The following is a 17,979-nucleotide window of genomic DNA, read 5'->3' as shown; positions in this document are numbered from 1 at the left end:
ACACTGGCAATAATTCTCTAAAGGCTTTATGGGTAGACAGAGGCCACTTTTATAAGGGCGCCGCCTGCTGCCTGCAGCTTGCCAAAGGGGAGTGTATACGCTTCTATAAACGTCTTCATATATTCTTACTTTTTATGATGTGGATCAGGCAGGAGCGCGTTTCCACATTCGAGAACAGCGAGATAAAAGGGCAAACAGAGACGGCATTAGATATTCACACTCCACTTTAGAGGAGGGCTTGGATGGCCGAGGCCCCAGCCTGGACTGGAGATTGTATTGAGGTCCAAGAGGGATACTCCACACAGCTGTAATCATCTCCTACTCGCTCTTGCTCTGTCTTGCATTTTCACTGGCTCCATGTTTCTTTCAACAGCATTTGTCTCCACGTCTCAGACCATTTCATTTTTCATCCCGGCTCATTTCGTATTCTCTCTATTTTTCAGTCTCTAACTTTCCATTCAAGCCTCCCTTCTCATTGTTCTTTTTTCTTGCTTTTTCTTTTTTTTTGCCTCCCCCCAGCTCCCTCTCCTATGTGCATCCTTAGCTGTCGTCTGACCTGGGTGACCTTGCCTGACAAGACACTGTGGTGGTTTGAGAGGACATCGTGTCACTGAAAGGTCAAAATTTCAGTCCCTATGTTCGGCGTGTCCAGCTGAACCTCTGTCTGCTTCCTCCGTGCGAGTCGCTCTGGATTGAATTATCAACTAAAATCTTACAGTGAGTAAAAATGAGTAATTCTGTAGAGAGCCAGTCTCACCTCTGGCACTGGAGGGGGCTGAGCTGGTGACGTTGGGCGAGGCAGAATGGTTGGAGCTGAGGCTCGAGGTAGACGGACTGGGCTGCAGGTGGAACAGACAACAAAAACAACAACTGCATCATTGTCGTCACCAAAATGTCATAAACTTTGATTAACATGTTGTACAATATACCACTAAATGAGCTTAGTTTATACTTTCAGTGAATTACACTTCTATCTATAATCTATCTATAAAATAAAAGTTATAATGATCAAATATAATGCTGTAATAGCTTGAGTCAGATCCTTTTTTCCTCCCACGTTTTTCTCTGTGTCCTGTTATTCCAGGCCTGCCAGGTGCGGCAGACAGCCTGCCAGCAGTTGTCAGCAGCTTTCTGAATTGGCCAAATCTAGTTTAGATTACTGCCCAACTCCAGCAGGCTCCCTGGACAGACCACACAAAGCATTGTGTCCTTATTTGATATAATCGCGACAATTTGCTTGGCTCAGACAAAGCTCCGAACAAGCAGAGGGGAAGATAGAGAGAGAGGGTCAGAGGAGAAGAGGAATGAAGGTAGAGTGGAGAGAGGGTGGATTAAAAAAGTATTTCAGGTGAAATCTGTAGGGAGCACGAGGGCAAATGTTGGGATGTGGACTCAATCTACTGCTTTAAGAGCCTTTGTTTGGGTGTGTGGGAAGAGAGAGAGAGAGAGAGAGATTACCTGCATGTTGAAGACTTCATCCGAGCTCTCCGATTGTCCTGTGATGTTACTGACTTCATTGGAGGCTTGAGATGACAGAGAGGATGAGGAGTAGCGGTTCACGGCAGGGTAGCTGAGAGGACTGAGGGTGAGCAAAAGACAGAGAGAGAAAGATGGTCATGATGGCTTTTGGCAAATGGAGACAGGTTATGTTATTATGTTGCATTAGCTTTTAGAGGTTTGACTCACCGAAAATTCAGTGTGAGCCGCGGAGAGGCCGACAAAAAGTCAGGCGGGGAGGGGAGAAGACAAACACAGAGACAAAATGGAGGGAAAATGTCAGATTAGAGAAAGATAATCGATGCAGCAATCACTGCATTTCATCAAGTGTTTGTCTGCCAAAAGGTAAAAGTTGAAAAGAAAGGTTAGAGAACAAACACAATGGGGTTTTTAAAGCGAGGTTAAAGCATCAAGTCTTTGCCAAAAAATAGAGGTAACCTGGTTTTGTGTCGGCAAACAGAGTACAAAAAAGAAATCAAAACTCAATAAGCAAAACGCGAAATGTCACTGTGAGACTGAGTTGATGTGTGTGTCTGTATCTTTCCGTGTGGCTGTGCCTCCTGGGATCAGACTGTGCCGGCAGAATGTCGCAGGTAGACAGAGTGGCAGGGTCAGCGAACACATCAAAACGCACACACACAGACACACACACACACACACATGCATGCAGTCTGCCTGCTGTCCCAGCAGCAGCCACACAGACTTATCCCTGTGGGTGCCAGCCAACCGCCCCCACCTATTGTATGCCCAGATGGAGCCACACCGGTAAGGAACGGAAGGAGGAAGAGAGCAAAGGCACAGAGCGTGGTGTTCGAGGTGAGGTGGGGACACAAAAAAGTAAAAGAAAAAAAAAACAGGTACGGTAAAGAAGGGCAGCACAGGAAGCAAAGGAAGGTCAGACACCATAAGAAGAGATTTAAAATATATCCTGAGACTGGGGTTTTTGTGTCCTTGGTTATTCAGTCAAAAATTAAAGACAGACAAAGACAATATCATGTTGAATATTAACAAAAATAGACAACAAAGTTTGATCATCACCTCCGCCTGACAACCCCTCTGCCACCGTCCGGGCTGATGATGTTGGGCACGGAGTTCCTGCAGGGTCGTGGGCTTCCGTTGGTGAAGTGCACCGGGCTCGCACGCACATAGGCCGAAAACTCCTGGGGTTTTAAATTCAAGAGGAAATGCACATGACTGAATGCTACTTCATGCCAGAAGAGGAAATGCACATGACTGAATGCTACTTCATGCCAGAAGAGGAAATGCACATGATTAAATGCTCAGTGGTGCCAGCGTGAGGTATGTAAATAAAATACACAAAAATGCAGATGAAGGAAGAAGGCTCAATGAGGGGTGACTTTATCCTCGGAGGACTGAAAGGGTCATTCACTCTGAAGACTAAACACAGCGGTCGGTTTCTGTTTTCACATGCAGTGTGTGCTTCCATAAAAGACTCCAGTTAATGATTTGGGGAAAATAATATTACACAAGTGGGATTGTTTTAATCTTCCTAATACATCATTTATCGTCATTAACTAAAATGACTTCTGTTTAATTGAAATTTGAACCGCTGTTTGACTTACAAATTTGCAGCCTTTGAAATTCATTCTTTAAAATGTACTCAAGTGTCACTGTTTATTATCCTCTGGCCTACCTGTATTCCCAGACTGGATTTCATTAGATGAAACTGGTCCACTAACTTCTTATGGAGGGGTCTCATGTCCTGGGGAACAAACTTTTCGTGCACAGCAAGACCGTACTCCAGAATATGTGCCTGTGAGAAAAAAGCTGGTTATTAATCTCTATGAATATTATACACAACCAAATCTAAATGACAAGACATTTTATTCCTCTTACTTCATCTGTGAAAATCACATAATATTTGTTCATTTGTTCCAGACGTGCTTGGTGAAAATAAGTCTGTTGACACTTTTGATGAAACATTTTACATCTTAATACATTAAATTATGAATTAAGTTTTGTTATGTTGTTGTTTGTTTGTTATTTTTTTTTACCATTTTAACAAGAACACAAAGTGAATACCATGACCTACAGTATCAACTATCAGGAAAAAGTACCATCCAGACTGATAAATTGTAATATTCAATACTAAAATAATGACATTATAAATAGTACTGTAATTTGAAAAAAAAAAAAAAAACAACTCAAGGGCGAGTTGCACTTGGAGCTTTCAACTCCAGAACAAGAAAGTAAGTGGACCTTGAGTTGAGAATGTTTTGTCACATGCTAATTCCAAGGTTGAGAGTAAACGCTCAGGCACAAATAGTATCAATATTTCTGTTTCCATGTCCTGTCCATGTTGGAGGATTAACTTGTTTATAGAAATATCACCATGTTAATTCTTTTTTATTACTCTGTAATTATCTCCTATTACAAACCTGCTCAAACATGAGCTCCCTCAGTCGCCCGATCTTCTCTCCATCCTCAGGGTGATTCATAATGTAGTCCTTCACGAAAAAGGCCTGCGTGGGGACAAAATGCAGAACATCTGTTATTCACACACCAGGAGCTGAAGCAGTGGCACTTTCTGCACTGCAGTGTTACCTGAATCCCCGCTGGGCTGACACAGTGAATTAGTGTCCACACTTTTTTTTTTTTTTTGGGTTGAATCCTTACAAAACATTCACAAACAAACTGAGCAAATAAGTAAACAGAGCAAACTAACAATCAGCTCAAATGGAGTTTAAAACTTCTGGGTTATTGTGTTGTGATATTTATATCATTTATCAAAGGAGCAGACTAAAGCTATATAACGGCTAAAAATAGAACACTGTGCCAAATGGATGTTAGTGGAATCAAATGACGGATTAGACTTTGATTAAGAAGCCAATTTGGTCTCAGATTTTAAAAGCTTTTTTCACTTTCACTTATGTCGCTGCTTCCTGTTACTGATCATGTCTCCCAGACATTTCCTTCAAAAAAGCGGCTCAAAGGAGACACAGATAAAATGAAAACTGTCCTGGTCTGCTTTGAATGATGATAACAGTTTTTGCTGCATCAATACATTAAATGCCAGGTCCACGCTGTTTACAATGCCATAAACACTGGTGATGTGTCTACAGATTATGGCAAATCCTTTTCAATCTGCATCAGAGTATACAAAGAGGACAGACGATGGGCAGATGAAAGAGCACTGCTTGCAATCTGCTGTAAAATCTGCCACAAAAGGAAAACACAAAAAAAGAGGACTGAGAGGTAAAGGGGGAGTACGCAGAAAAGATCAGCACAATACCTCTCCCAAGGACACAGCTGCCTATCTTCAGAGACAAGACTAGACAGTTAAAGAAAAAAAAGATGCTCAAACATGTGAGCGGACATAAACTACACACACGTGTAGATCCCTATCACTGACTGCATGAGGGCAGCTTGTAGACTATGAATGCTCAATAAATAAAAAGGAATATTATTTTTCCAGATTAAGATCCTCTGATGGCTAAATGAATTAAAATAGCATATATCGTATGCACTATACATAACATCATGCTTGTCTCCCATTAAACCATGCAACACAGATGAAAAATGTTTTATCACATTATTATGTTCTTTATGTTGCTGAAGTATATAGATCTGCAATAGTGCCAAGGTAGAGCTAAAGAGAAGTGCTGCGTTTCAGCAGGAAATTCCATCCATGGACCTCCGGAAAAGGCTCAAAAAGAATCAATAATCTTCTACGAATGATGGAAATTTCTCGTCGGGCTGCGGGGAGTGAGACCTCACCATAGAGTGGCTCAGTTAATCATTAGAAAAGTCCAATTAGAGATGGAATGCTAAGGGGAGGGGAAATAAATCAGACCGCATTCCCCCTCAAGGGTTTCAACTCAAACTTAAGCAATAAATCTGAATATTTATAACGACAATTTCTCCTTCATTTGTAGCCGAGCAAACCTCCACAGCTGTCAATCCGCATTATGCAGAGAAATTAATAGATTTATAGGCGTGTTCCGTGGGGTACTGCATGTGATATCCTGCAAAGAAAAATGAGTGTTGATATGAGCGACAATCTACAGAAATAGCTCCATCAGTGTCTCCTCAAACAAAATAATTGAAAAAATGTGTCACTTTCTTTTGAGTATGATATGAAAATACAATTTAGAAACATCTGAATGAGGTTGGTGCTCGATTTTTACCCAGAGAAACACTGTTTATGCAGTTACATACAAAGAAATATATACATGATAATGCCAACAGTGTATGAAAGTAAAGAGCTGCTCTATAATTATATTGGAAGCTGAAAATCCCATACGCTATCATTAATTTAAACAAAATAATGGCAGTAAGGATGGAAAGAAGTTCAGCGACCCTTGCCTTTGTGGCTCTATCAAGTATCCTAGAAACCTTAATAGGCTGTTTCTACACAGAGGCACGCTCTCCTGCATGTACCCAATAAACACACACATACAGTATATGCCCACACACACGCACTCACAAACATGAACATTCACCACCACATACACGCTCCCAGTGGAGAAGGGTGGTTGCTATGCGACACAGAGCTCATCACTGAGTCCACTCAGTTTGTTGAGGGTCTTGAGTAGATTTTTTGTTGTGTTTTTTTTTCCAATTGTGCTCCTCCTGGTTAAAAAATTGCACTGAAGCACTGTCCTGCAATTGTCTCCCATCAGGGAGCTTTTGGAGACACAGTAGACGCAAGTGTGTATCAATGAGACTGACCACGCTTGAGTGTTTTCCTACCAGTCTGTTTGTCTGTCTGGTACCACTTCAGCGTATAATGTAGCAGCTGCAGAAACACTCCCATCTCATTCATTCAGCCATTATTAGCCATATATCTCTCCATATTCCTTCCTCCCACTCCTCTATCTGTCATTTTTTGACCTGACCCCTCTTTGTCCCCACATCCATCCTTTCATCCATCCATCCATCCACTGGCAGAACCTCCCACCCATCCACCAGTTCCTCCATCACCATCCATCTCATTTTCCCGCTTCCATCCCCTCCTGTTCTCCACTCATCTATCCATTCGGTAAAAACCTTCACCCAGCCATTCATGCATCCATCCATCCATCCCTCCGTTCATCCACTCCTCCCTCCACAAAACGCTCTCTGTCCATACATCTCCTCCATAAAATCCACCTTCATGCATCATTAGGCAATCCATATGTCATACCCCTGCCTCGGTCTCTAAAACCCCCCAACCTTATCCTCCACCTATCCATCCATACCTCTTGGTAGCGGGCCAGCCCCCCGTTGACAGCGGCGTCGATGACCCCGTTGAGGCACATGGTGAGGGGGTTGATGTTCTGCATCTGCCGGCTCTGACACTGGGTGATCAATGTGCGTAACTGCAAGTTCTTGTTCTCGATCACCTCGATGGCGTTCTCCAGCGGGCTTACCTCCACCTGCGAACGAAGAGGTTGAAGAAAAATTAAAACCACGTCTTCTGCAGCACCAAAAGGAGCTTTATAAAGTGTTTAAGTGAGAAGAAAATAACCCTGATCAATTCATCACATTATCTTGGTTAGGGCTTGGAGACTTTAAATTTACAAAGGAAAGCCTGTTTTAAAAGTGTGGCTTTGAAAGAAATGGGTAAGGTTAGGATCCAAAACTATTTGCCCATTTGTGCGGGAAAGTCTTTACATTTGTACAGATTTGAAAATGAATAAATACAATAAAATAAAATGTATTTACTTCCACCTCAATGTTTCAAATGGTGGATATTTTATTACAGAAGAAAAAATTGTAACCTGCATTAACTAATATTTTGCCACTTGGAAACAATGGAAAAACAAGCTGTAAACACAAACCCATGTTATCATCTATCATCATCTTTACCATCATCTTCTATCAAGGTGATACAGTTAGCGAACAGTGGTTTATTTACACTGCCTGCAGATACTGGGAAGCATTGGTTTTCATTTAAAGTCATAAGATCTGCCACAGAGTGAACATAAATCCACAGGCTCACTCTCCTTTTAACTCTATTTTTGGTATCCAACTTCTGAGGGAAATATCTGCCTCTTTAGCCTCTAAATGCATGTCTCCCAACCAGTTGCTAATTTTTCTGTCAGCTGTTTGGTGCTGGGTAGTTAGTATACAGTGGCAGTCAGACTAAAACAAAACACTAAAACTGGAGGCCATGGAACAAAAACTGAAAGATGTTCCAATCCTCAATTTGAGTTGTTATTATTAAAAAATGATTAGAGCAGCCTTAAGTATAAGGCATGCAATGTACTATTGCAAACACACATTATTAGTACTGTATATACATACACTCATGGACATAAAAAATCTTTCTTTTCTTCCTCTGTCTCACACAAAGCTTAATCCTCTTGCTAATAGAGCTTTTGCCAGTTCTGTATTTCATATGCTATTGCACTGCATAACCATCATAGAATAACACTGGGTTCACAAACCACAATTTCACACCACGCTCGGCAGCTATGCACAAAATAATATGCACTTAGACCAACAGAGACAGACACTGTGTTATGTTTTGCATACGGTGGACAAAACAGCATTTAAAATCCTCCCACTCCTTTAAGATGTGAATGGGGAGATCCAAGATGAAAAGCTTTTGAAGGGATTTACATGGAACACAGTGCAGAAATGGACTTGCATCAAATATGACAGAGATCCCAGGCTAAAAAATCCATACCAACAAAAAAAGAGAGAGAAATGGTTGGTGACCAAAGCAAAGCAGTTTGACTTTTAGCACGACACCCAGGCTATCCAATGTAGGAAATGAAATGTGTCCAATAGCCCCCAAACTCATGACCTAGGTCATTATAGTTGTTCAATGTAATGACCTGGATCAATACTTGGTATTGGCTGGCAGCACTCTAAATTGCGACCTGGAAAATAAAAGTGTATTACAGTGTCCCTTGTGTGAGATGACTGTGTGTTGCAGTTATGTGTTCATGGTTATTTCATCAGAGGTGGTCACACTCACCAGCTCCCTCTTCTCCACCTCAAACCAGCGGGAGATGCCTGGAAGACTCTGGACCAGAGTCAGTGTTGTTCTCTCCACCCACAGGCTCTGCAGGAACACATTTTACACTTGTCAGTATTAGCTGATTCCTTTACACTCTTAAGAAAAATCCATAGCTACTTATGCCTGATGCACACATGCACTCTATCTCTGGCACACAACACACAATTTAATTACCGACACACAGTTTGAGGGAAAACGTGTTGAGCGCACCTACTGCCAAACACCCACTTTTAGGTGTAGGTCAGATGTCATGTCTTATTTCTCATATCATCATTCATGTTCCACCACTTACCCTGTCAGCCAACATGCTTGTCAATGTGCCAACATCCTACAAGGTCATTCTGACAGCACGCAAACTATGGAAACTCTAACATTCACTGCAGCAATTAACATAAGAGATTCACACCATAGTGTGGCACCCTTAATGTTCACTCTGTAAACACATCAACAAATAAGAAGACTGGAAAGCAGTTAAAGGATAACAGGAGTTTTGTGTACTGTACTTTTAATATCAACTTATGACTTAACTTCCTGAGAGCACCAAAATAATAATCAACCATTTTGATAATCAGTTAAAGTCATAAGTGATTTATAAAAGCAAAAATGATACATACATAATAGTTTTTTTGATTAACAACTAATCTGTTGATTATTTTCTTGATTAATTAGCAAATTCTGTCCCTAAGCCCAAAGAGACATCTTCAAATTGCTGGTTTATAATTTAATATCACAAAGGACAAACAAAAGCAACACATCCTTACAATTTTGAACGAAGGAATATTTAGTATTTTTGCTTCAAAATGTCACCTAAACAAGCAATTCAGCTCTAAAACATTACCTCTTTCAAGCCTCTCAAATGTGAGAATCTGCTGCTCTGTTTACTGTCTTTGTACATTGAATATCTTTGGGATTTGAGTTGTTGCTTGGAAAAAAAAAAAAAAGCTATTTAAGATGCGCTACCTTGGGGCTCTGGGAACTTTTGACGTGTGTTTCACAATCTTCTGACAGATCCATTGATTCATCTAGAAAACAGCGTGACAAAAAATCTTCCCCTTAAGAGCCACTTACCAGGGTTTTTTTTTAGCTTTTGTTTGTCAAAAGGTGAAAAAAACAGATAATGACTGAGAGATGATTTTTGTCAGAGACCAAGCTGCTGATTATTTTTTTGTTAGGTCTATACATCCAGCACTTGGAAGATATTCAATGCAGATTTCTGCTTGAAAAAGGACTTGTGTTAAATTGCTGTCATTTTAACTTTAATTATGTGTTGGCTGCAGTTTTACACCAATATATAACTGTATTTCTGATCAGTATATCAGTTCTCTGCCTGGCCTTCTCCACAGGCAAGTGAGGATTAAGGTGTTGATACAGCACAGCTTCATTTAAGTTTAGAACACACTGTCTTGCTCAAGGACACTCCAGCAGAGTAGATGAGTGTTGACACGGCATCGATCCATTGTCCTCAGTTTGAAGATGGGTCTTCCGTCTCACTACACAACCCTGCTGCCCTTTATTGATTTAACTGTATGCTTTTTAAGGCCAAGAAACCCACCTGAACACCACTTGACAAGAAAAAAAACCAAAACAAAATAAAACATGTATTACAGTATAAGAACGGGAAGTTGAAAGGAAAATCAAAAAATAAAAGCCTTGACCTTTCTGCAAACTATTTTTCTCTGCAGATAAAAACTTCTTTGTTGAATTTCGTTAACAGCATTCTTTATTTCTTATTATGACAGACCGTACCACATCCAAGCTGCTGCATTCTCGCCATGCAAAAGTTTATCATATGCACTATTCCCACCTGAGGGCCCAGAGATATCCATCCCTGATGGAAATGTGATATCATGATTAAATTTGGTCAAATAGCCTTGATGGAATGGAGATGAAATGACTGCATGGAGCGTGTGTATTAATATTGAATATTTATGAGCCTAATATCAGGGTCTCTGTGGTGTATGTGTGTGTGTGTATGTGTGTATGTGTTTAGAGGGCGTGCAGCTGTGTGAGTCTGCATGTGTGTGTGGCTGTAAAGACTTCATTTGCACTAAGCTGTATGCAGCTCAGACTGGTACCAGAGTTTTTGAGTATAATTAGTGATACAGGAGTCATGATGAATAAAACATGTGCTACACACAGACTAATACCTAGGCGCAGGTTCAAACCATCACTACCCACACAGGCTTAGATTGATGAACACAGTAGAGAACGAAGTAAATGAAGCTGTTTCACATCAGTTTGCAGTGAAAAACTGCTAATGATCATAAATGTAGAATTTTAACTTCTGAAATATTTAATAGCACGACATATTGCAGCTACTCCACCGGCAGTAATGGGCTGTAAGTATATTTTTTAAAGGTTTATTTTCATATCTCAACAAAAAAAGTGATTTTTTGTGGCATGAAAAAAGGGCTGAAATGATACTGGTGCTGAGAAATGTCAATATGACATTGTTCTTGTCACTGGCTGTCTAAACTCATCTGTCTCTCTTTTTTTCCTCCCACCTACCTTGAACTCATTCTCCTTGTCTTTGGTGCCCTTGTGAAATGGCCGGTCATATCTGAACCTCCAGATATGATTGAACTTGTAGAAGCTTTTGATGTTGTCAGGCACTCCGTCTCTCTGCAGCACATCCTGACTCTCAGGGATCGGGGTAACGGCGTAGATCTGAAGGTCTGGAGGCACCGGAAGTTAAGGAAAGAGCAAGGGGAGAGCGACAAGGGAAAGCACTGCAGGCGAAAACGGAAAACGAATCTTCAGTGACCTGAAAAAACATGGGATCTCGCAGATATAAGCACGCACACACACACACACACACACACACACAGGCAGGCAGGGGTTTGCAGGATGGGTCAGTGCGTGTACTCTGAGGTAAGAATACCTCTCCTGTAGTATCAAAATACGAGCTAGATTAGCTAACATACATATATTCATATGCATGAGTGTTGTGCAACAAGGATATATGAGTGGGTGAGCAATCTGAAGGAGACTTTATTGATTAGATTTACATGAGAATAAGACAGCAGTGCCTCTCCTTTAGTGCTGCTCTCTTCAGCCTTGTTGTCATTATGTCACTGCATCACTGCTGTTCCCTCTCTCTTTCTCTACATAGGCCAACAGTTGTCCCATACGTTACGTGAATAATTAAAAAAGCTCCCATATTGTAGGGATGAATTTGAACACTGCATGGAAATGAGGAGTGTGGCTCTCTGTGTGAGTCACTGACATGATTTTACGTACTATAGGGATCTAGGTCTGGTTTCAGGAGAGAAACGAGCAAACACACATTAAAAAGCTGTGCGAACTCTTTTATATACAGCACATTCCTAGGGTAGGTTACAAGGTTGTTTTTGACTCTGAGTAGCGTTTACAGCAACAACCTCCACCAGCTAGACATCAGGGTAGCCAGTATGTGGCTTGACAGACAGAATCCAGGTCAAAAAAGTCCAGTCTGCTGCTTTTAAAGCTGCATTGTCACAACTGAGGCAACCCAGATGAATGTAAGAGCAACATTTTTAGAAATTTAGAGCCTCTCTCATCTGGACTGTAGCAGGGAAGAGGACAGTGTTGAAAGAGGTTTAATGAGCATGTGAGTGTGTACATACAGCTTGTATGCATACTGTGCTGGTGTCCATTTGTATGCATTTCCACACATTTCCCTGCGTCTTCTCACATGGACGCACGTGACCACACTTGTGGGAATGAATTTTGTATGCGTCTATCTCTATAGGGAAGGATACACTGTGCGTCTGCCTGGTATATGGTCTGGTCTGGCTGGTTGACGTGCTGCATGGCGATGGCGTGGGGGAACTCGTTGAGCATCCGCTGCTGGAAAGCTTCCAGCCTCTCGTAGTCATGGCCGCGGCACACAAACTCTTTATTCTGCAGAGGCGGGAGCAGAGGACAGTGTGGGGTTAGCTTGACATCTAGTGGTCGCGCAGTGCAACTGCAGCCTCATCTGCAAACTCCACAAAGGACAGAGTCTGTTACATCATTAAATGGCGTTGAGTAAGAGTTGCTGAATGTCACCTTACACTGCAGGAGTCTTATATAAGAAAAGTTAACTCTTCCTGCTGTCTGTTCCTTCCACGAAGAGGGCAAAAATCTTACTTTGTTCAACTTGCTATTTATGTCACAGAGGGAATATGGAGCTTTCTTTTTACCCGCAAGAAGAAAGGAAACTTTTTTCCATAGAAACCGACTCTGAAGAATTCAGGTTCTAGTCTTTGTTGGTCCATGATCTTGTCATAGAGAGAGGCCTCCATCATCTAGCAAGGAAAAACACACACAAAACATTTGTATGATATTTTCATAGCTTTCCAGAAATGTCCGTGTCATCACATGGTCAAAGTAAAACCTCAACTAACATTTCCCCTTAAGGAAGTGTCTCAATATTCTGTAGTGGAAACTCACCCTCATCTTGCTCAAATTCCTGTAGTCGTAGTAAGACTCATACTGGTCAGCCAGCTCTCTGCACAGGATAATGCCATTCTCCCAACACTGCGGACATAAAAAAACTCACACTTACTCATCCTAAAATTACTGTGAAAACAACAACAACAACAAAGAATCATCATTTGTTTTCGCATATCTACACAGAAACCTGCACGGAGCTGAGTCCCTTGCTCTGCAGTGGTGCTGCTAAACCACTTTACTTCCACTGGATGGCACTGGCGAGTCGACAATACAGGGAGTCAAATATAACCTCTTCATGCAGGTACATGCAGCACCCAGCCATCTTGCTAATTAAATGAAAAGCTTTCCTTTCCTGCTGCCTTCTAATCCCTGTGCAGCAGCACCAGCAGATGGCATAGCTCATGAATGTGAAGGAAAATTGGACTATGAGTAACGAGGAGAGCAGTTTTAATGATTCCATAGAGCTGTTATTTCATCAGGGACACTGATTTTTTTGTGGGGTAGAGGGGGCTGGTAGTGTAATTTTGGAGGGTTTCCATAATGACACTTTTCCCTGAGAGTGTAGAACAATAGCAAAGGTAGTTAGGGATAAAGAGATCAAATCGGAAGAGATGAGTAGTGGGAGGAAGAAAGAAAACATGTATTTTCTGAGTAAGAGAAACAAAGCAAAACCTGGGAACTACTTCTCAAACACTGCTGCATCCTGCTAAAAACCAGCACCAGCACCGATGCAGGTCACGCTTCACCTGCCAGTCTTGCCATCATCATCTCCCGCAATATTTCAGAGAGGAATGGTGGAGGATATTGTGGAATGATATGGATCCTGTTTTAATTACAGCTGCTGGCGATTCATCTGATTAAAACTGAGGGGGTGTTGACGCCTCGAGCTGTTGTCACAGTTCACGACAGGTAGAAATTAAATGTCTGACCGCAACTGACATGTTATTTTTGTTGCTATGTACGGTTTACAGCTCTGCTCCGCTCTCGCCTTTAGAAGGGATCTCATGTCATGTAAATGACGTCACGTCTCCACTAAAAGACCGGGGAAGTCCTTCTTTGTCATCTTTCTTGCTGCAGCTGCATTTAGCTAAACTGAGCATTAATTTTTAACAGAGTTGTTCAAGCTTATTATATTGAAATTCAAATATTTATAGCTAAAATATTTATCCTAAATGAATCATTTATAATATGGCTGTGCCTCTTCTTCGATGCCGTGAATTAGAGGTGCATCTATATTTTAACATTTTAGAATATGCATGAGATGGGGCATGCCACATGCTGAAAATGTTGAAAAGTCAAGTGTGTGTTGCAGCTCACCTTCCCCCTGTCAAAGTTCTGGACGATAGTGAGGTGCAGATACTCTTTTCTTTGCCACTCGCTCTGCATGGGGTAGTTGAGGAACTCTCTGAGAGGCCTGTCTGACCATTCCAACAACTCATCATACAGCAACAGGGTGTACGACGCCTCTGCGACAAACAAAAACACACACAGAGACTAACAGTAAGGAGATCGTGTTCAAACAGTAAAAGCAGCAGTAGGTACGTTAAGTCAAGAATTCACTGTCTCAGAAACATCTTTGAAAATATGACTCGTGGGAGCAGATCGGAACATTCACACCCACTGCTAGGGTCATTTCTTTTGGGCGTACCTGTGTAGTTTTGTGCTTTCAAGTGCAGGTCGTACAGTTTGTGAATGTAGCGGATGTACATCTCCTCCTTGTTTAACTCTGTTTTGTAGAAGTTCTGACAGGAGCGGTGGGCGGTTTGAGGATGATTGAGGACAAAAAGAATCGAGAGAGAGAGAGGGCGGTTACGAAACTTATGGAGAGCTTATACATGCAAATGAGGACATGTGTTTAAAAAGTGACAGATTTTATACTGTAGAGGTGCAACAATATATTTCAGCTGCTGATTAGCAGTGGCTTCTGATCCATCTGCCTACACACCCAGGTGCTCTTGCAGATGGCTGCAGTTACATAAGGAGAACCTAGTAGGCAAAAGGACTGAAAATACTGACAAACAGCACACACCAGAACAAATTTACTTCTCTGAGTTTTATCATGTCTATAAGAGAAGGGTTTGAAGGCATTAATGTGGGGGAGAATGCTATAATGCTACAAAACAAAAGCAATAAAACAATGTAAGACACTTCTCCTCTCATCAAACTCTCAGCAAAAGACTTTTGCTTTTTACTTTTTGTCATTTCTGCTTTTAAATTGATCCAAAAATTACATTAGGTATTCATATAGTGAGAGCACTTCTGACTGGTCATTAAGGTACATTAAGTTTGTAATTCTGCTGGTTTTACAAAATCCTAAAAGAGCCACAAAGAAGACAGAACACAGACACAGGGAGTAACTGCTGCTCACCAGTAAACTGACAGTACATCCAATCTTTTTGCCATCCACTTCTCCCAGCTTCATACAATCCCTGTGACAGAAACAGCAGGCATTAGATGTGTGCAAAGATATGACATGACTAAAAGGGAGTATATGAACATGTGCACTCTCACCTATAGTCTAGCAATCTCTCCATTAAACGAGTGACAGTAGCTATCAGAGAGATTCCACTCTCCCTCCAGGTCTCCCTCTCAATCTTCTTCAGCAGGCTGGAGGACAAATGAAGAGAGACAGAACAAGACAGAGAGATGTAAAGACCAAAAGAGACGAGATGTAAAAGGGGGTAAATGGGGAAGGAAAGGTGATTGGGGGAGAAAAAAAGAAAGAAAGAAGAAATTACTAAGAAAGAAAAAGAGGCGAAGCAAAGAGGAAATCAATCCCAGTCACACCAGTATCACCTATGCTTGCTGGCCTGCCTGTGGGATTTAAGAAAATAAAATACCCATGGTGGCTAAAAAATTCAGAACAGCTTATTTACTGTTTTGCCACCTGAACAAATTATTAGAATTGATTGGTTATCTCAGACAAACACATCACAGCCAAAATCCTGCAGTTAATTTTTGGCTGAAGATAACGTTTCCCCCTGTTCCCCCTCACACAGACGACACTAAGAGAACAAAGAGGAGAGCGTCTTACCTAGGGTACGGACCAAACAGAGGAATTCTACTCCAGGCGGGAAGCATAGGCGGAATAAATTAATATTAATACGATTAATATCAGCACACACGCACACAGGTTAGTTTGGGGGTTAGTGGAGTTAGCAGGAGGAAAATAAATTAAGAAACTAAACTGAAACAATAAATTAATTAAGCAAGAAAAGATAAAATTAGGCTCATAAACATGAACATAAAACTAATTTGTAATGTGCATTTAGGCTGAATTATGATTCCTAATGCATAATTACATTGTATTGCACAATATAGATTCAGCATAAATATATGGTTTTAATAATACAGTATGTAGCTGCACTATTTTCTTTAATGATTCACATATAAAAATGGTGGTTAAGAGAATGATTGACTATGAAGGACAAAGGGACAATTACAGGAGATGCATACTGATAAAATACTTATCAAGACACTTTGATTCACATCTGTGCAGTACTGGGGGAGACATACAGAATGTATGTGAATCAGAAATATGACTTCATTTAATGAGATAATGTTCTACGACGCTACGTTGAAATGCAGGAGTTTGGTCCAGATACAGAAGTTTCTAGTGAAGGGGGGACATAAAAATATGAACAGGCCACAAAACCACAAAAGAAACAGGGATACACACTAACACACACACACACACACACACACACACACACAGCTGGCATTAGCATGTACTGTACACCAAGCATGCGGGAACACAAACCTGGAAACAACAAGGACAGAGTGGACAAGGACTGGCTGTGGAGGAGGTGTGAGTGAAGATGAAGGTGATTCGAGCTGAATATTGATCACTTACCTCTGATTCTTATTTTAAAATCTCTTCTATATCAACACTTTCAAATAAGAAGCTACCCAGGGCTTATTCTTTAATACTAGTTTTCCTCATAAGCAGCATGTTAACTGTTATTTATTGTTCAGGTGAAAGAGGACTTCTCTGAGCGGTAATGCTGTCATCCCTGCTCTTTGGTTTTCAGGGTTAAAAGCTTGTTTTCAGAAGCATAATACTTAGACACATCAATTTGCTGATAACAGCCATTTCCCGAGGCAGGCGACCTCTGAGGTGCAGCCCACGTGGGCGTTTGCCTAATGAGGTCTTGTGTGGGTCGTAACATTTTTCTCTATAAACACCTATTTGTCTGGCAGTAGAAGTGTCCCTGTATCCTGAGCTGGCCTCTGTCCAGGAGAATCTGTCATTTCAGGCCAAATGACATAAAATTCTCGCCATCTGACCTCATCCCTTGTAAGTAAATATACACCCCTCATCTCTGTGTTTTCTGATTCTTTTGCTGTTCCTCCCTCTAACTCACATGCTGTTGAAGAGCTCCCTGTAGGTCTCATCTCCTTTGCCCTCAGACATCAGGCTGTCCAGCTTGTCGATCAGCTTGGCCTCCACCTGATGAGACAAAACAAGCGTTTAAATCTCAAAGAGGCTGCCAGTTCAAACAATACTGATAAAATGACTGGGAGGGAAAACAACATGGATGGTTTAGAGCTTCAAACTGAGTAGCGCAAATGTTTGTTACAAGATTTTGCTGGAAGAACTGTTTCAGACATGTTTTTCAGCTTTATGATTTAATCTGGCCTCAGTGAAGTGTTTTTTTCTTACTTGCCAACTACTGAAATCTTGATTTAATCCTCTGATTAAATATAAATGTCAGGCTGGATCTGATCTCTTCTAACAGCTGTGTACCTGTTTAAAATTGCCACTGCGTCTCTGCTCCCAGTCCATCATGTCATGGAAGATGGGGATCATGACATTCCTCAGATCAGGCTGAGGCACCAGCGTCACCTCCAGGAAGGGACCAATCATTGCTGGGATGAAGTTCAACTTGTGTTCCCCTGAAGCAGAGGCAGAGGTCAACACAGAGGTAAGACTCTCACTTCATCCCTGAGCACAGCATATTGTTTATGTCGGAGGCAATTTGGCCAACTTGGGAAAGCACTCTCCTTTTCTCCAAAAATAAAAGCTGCTCTGGTAATTTGGTTTGAGTGCACTGCACTCCAACCAATTATATAGCACTGTGTTTTCATAAACTAAA

General features: G+C 41.3%; 1 protein-coding gene across 1 annotated transcript in view; it reads right to left on the bottom strand.

The window, feature by feature from the left end:
• Positions 1–17,979, bottom strand: part of dock4b (dedicator of cytokinesis 4b) — a 103,129-nt gene that overhangs the window by 11,019 nt on the left and 74,131 nt on the right. Inside the window, 18 exon segments of the mRNA XM_051077548.1 lie at positions 758–839; positions 1,459–1,570; positions 2,536–2,657; positions 3,152–3,271; positions 3,897–3,980; positions 6,699–6,875; positions 8,426–8,512; positions 10,976–11,142; positions 12,208–12,349; positions 12,631–12,735; positions 12,881–12,967; positions 14,201–14,349; positions 14,532–14,625; positions 15,252–15,312; positions 15,395–15,490; positions 15,918–15,944; positions 17,248–17,333; positions 17,631–17,779. Of these exon segments, the coding sequence (XP_050933505.1) occupies positions 758–839; positions 1,459–1,570; positions 2,536–2,657; positions 3,152–3,271; positions 3,897–3,980; positions 6,699–6,875; positions 8,426–8,512; positions 10,976–11,142; positions 12,208–12,349; positions 12,631–12,735; positions 12,881–12,967; positions 14,201–14,349; positions 14,532–14,625; positions 15,252–15,312; positions 15,395–15,490; positions 15,918–15,944; positions 17,248–17,333; positions 17,631–17,779 (1,947 nt within the window).

The sequence above is a fragment of the Lates calcarifer genome, linkage group LG18, assembly GCF_001640805.2.
Source record: "Lates calcarifer isolate ASB-BC8 linkage group LG18, TLL_Latcal_v3, whole genome shotgun sequence".
Lineage (NCBI taxonomy): Eukaryota > Metazoa > Chordata > Actinopteri > Centropomidae > Lates > Lates calcarifer.
Note: the sequence above shows the minus strand (reverse complement) of the source record. Positions and strands in the feature narration are given on the sequence as shown.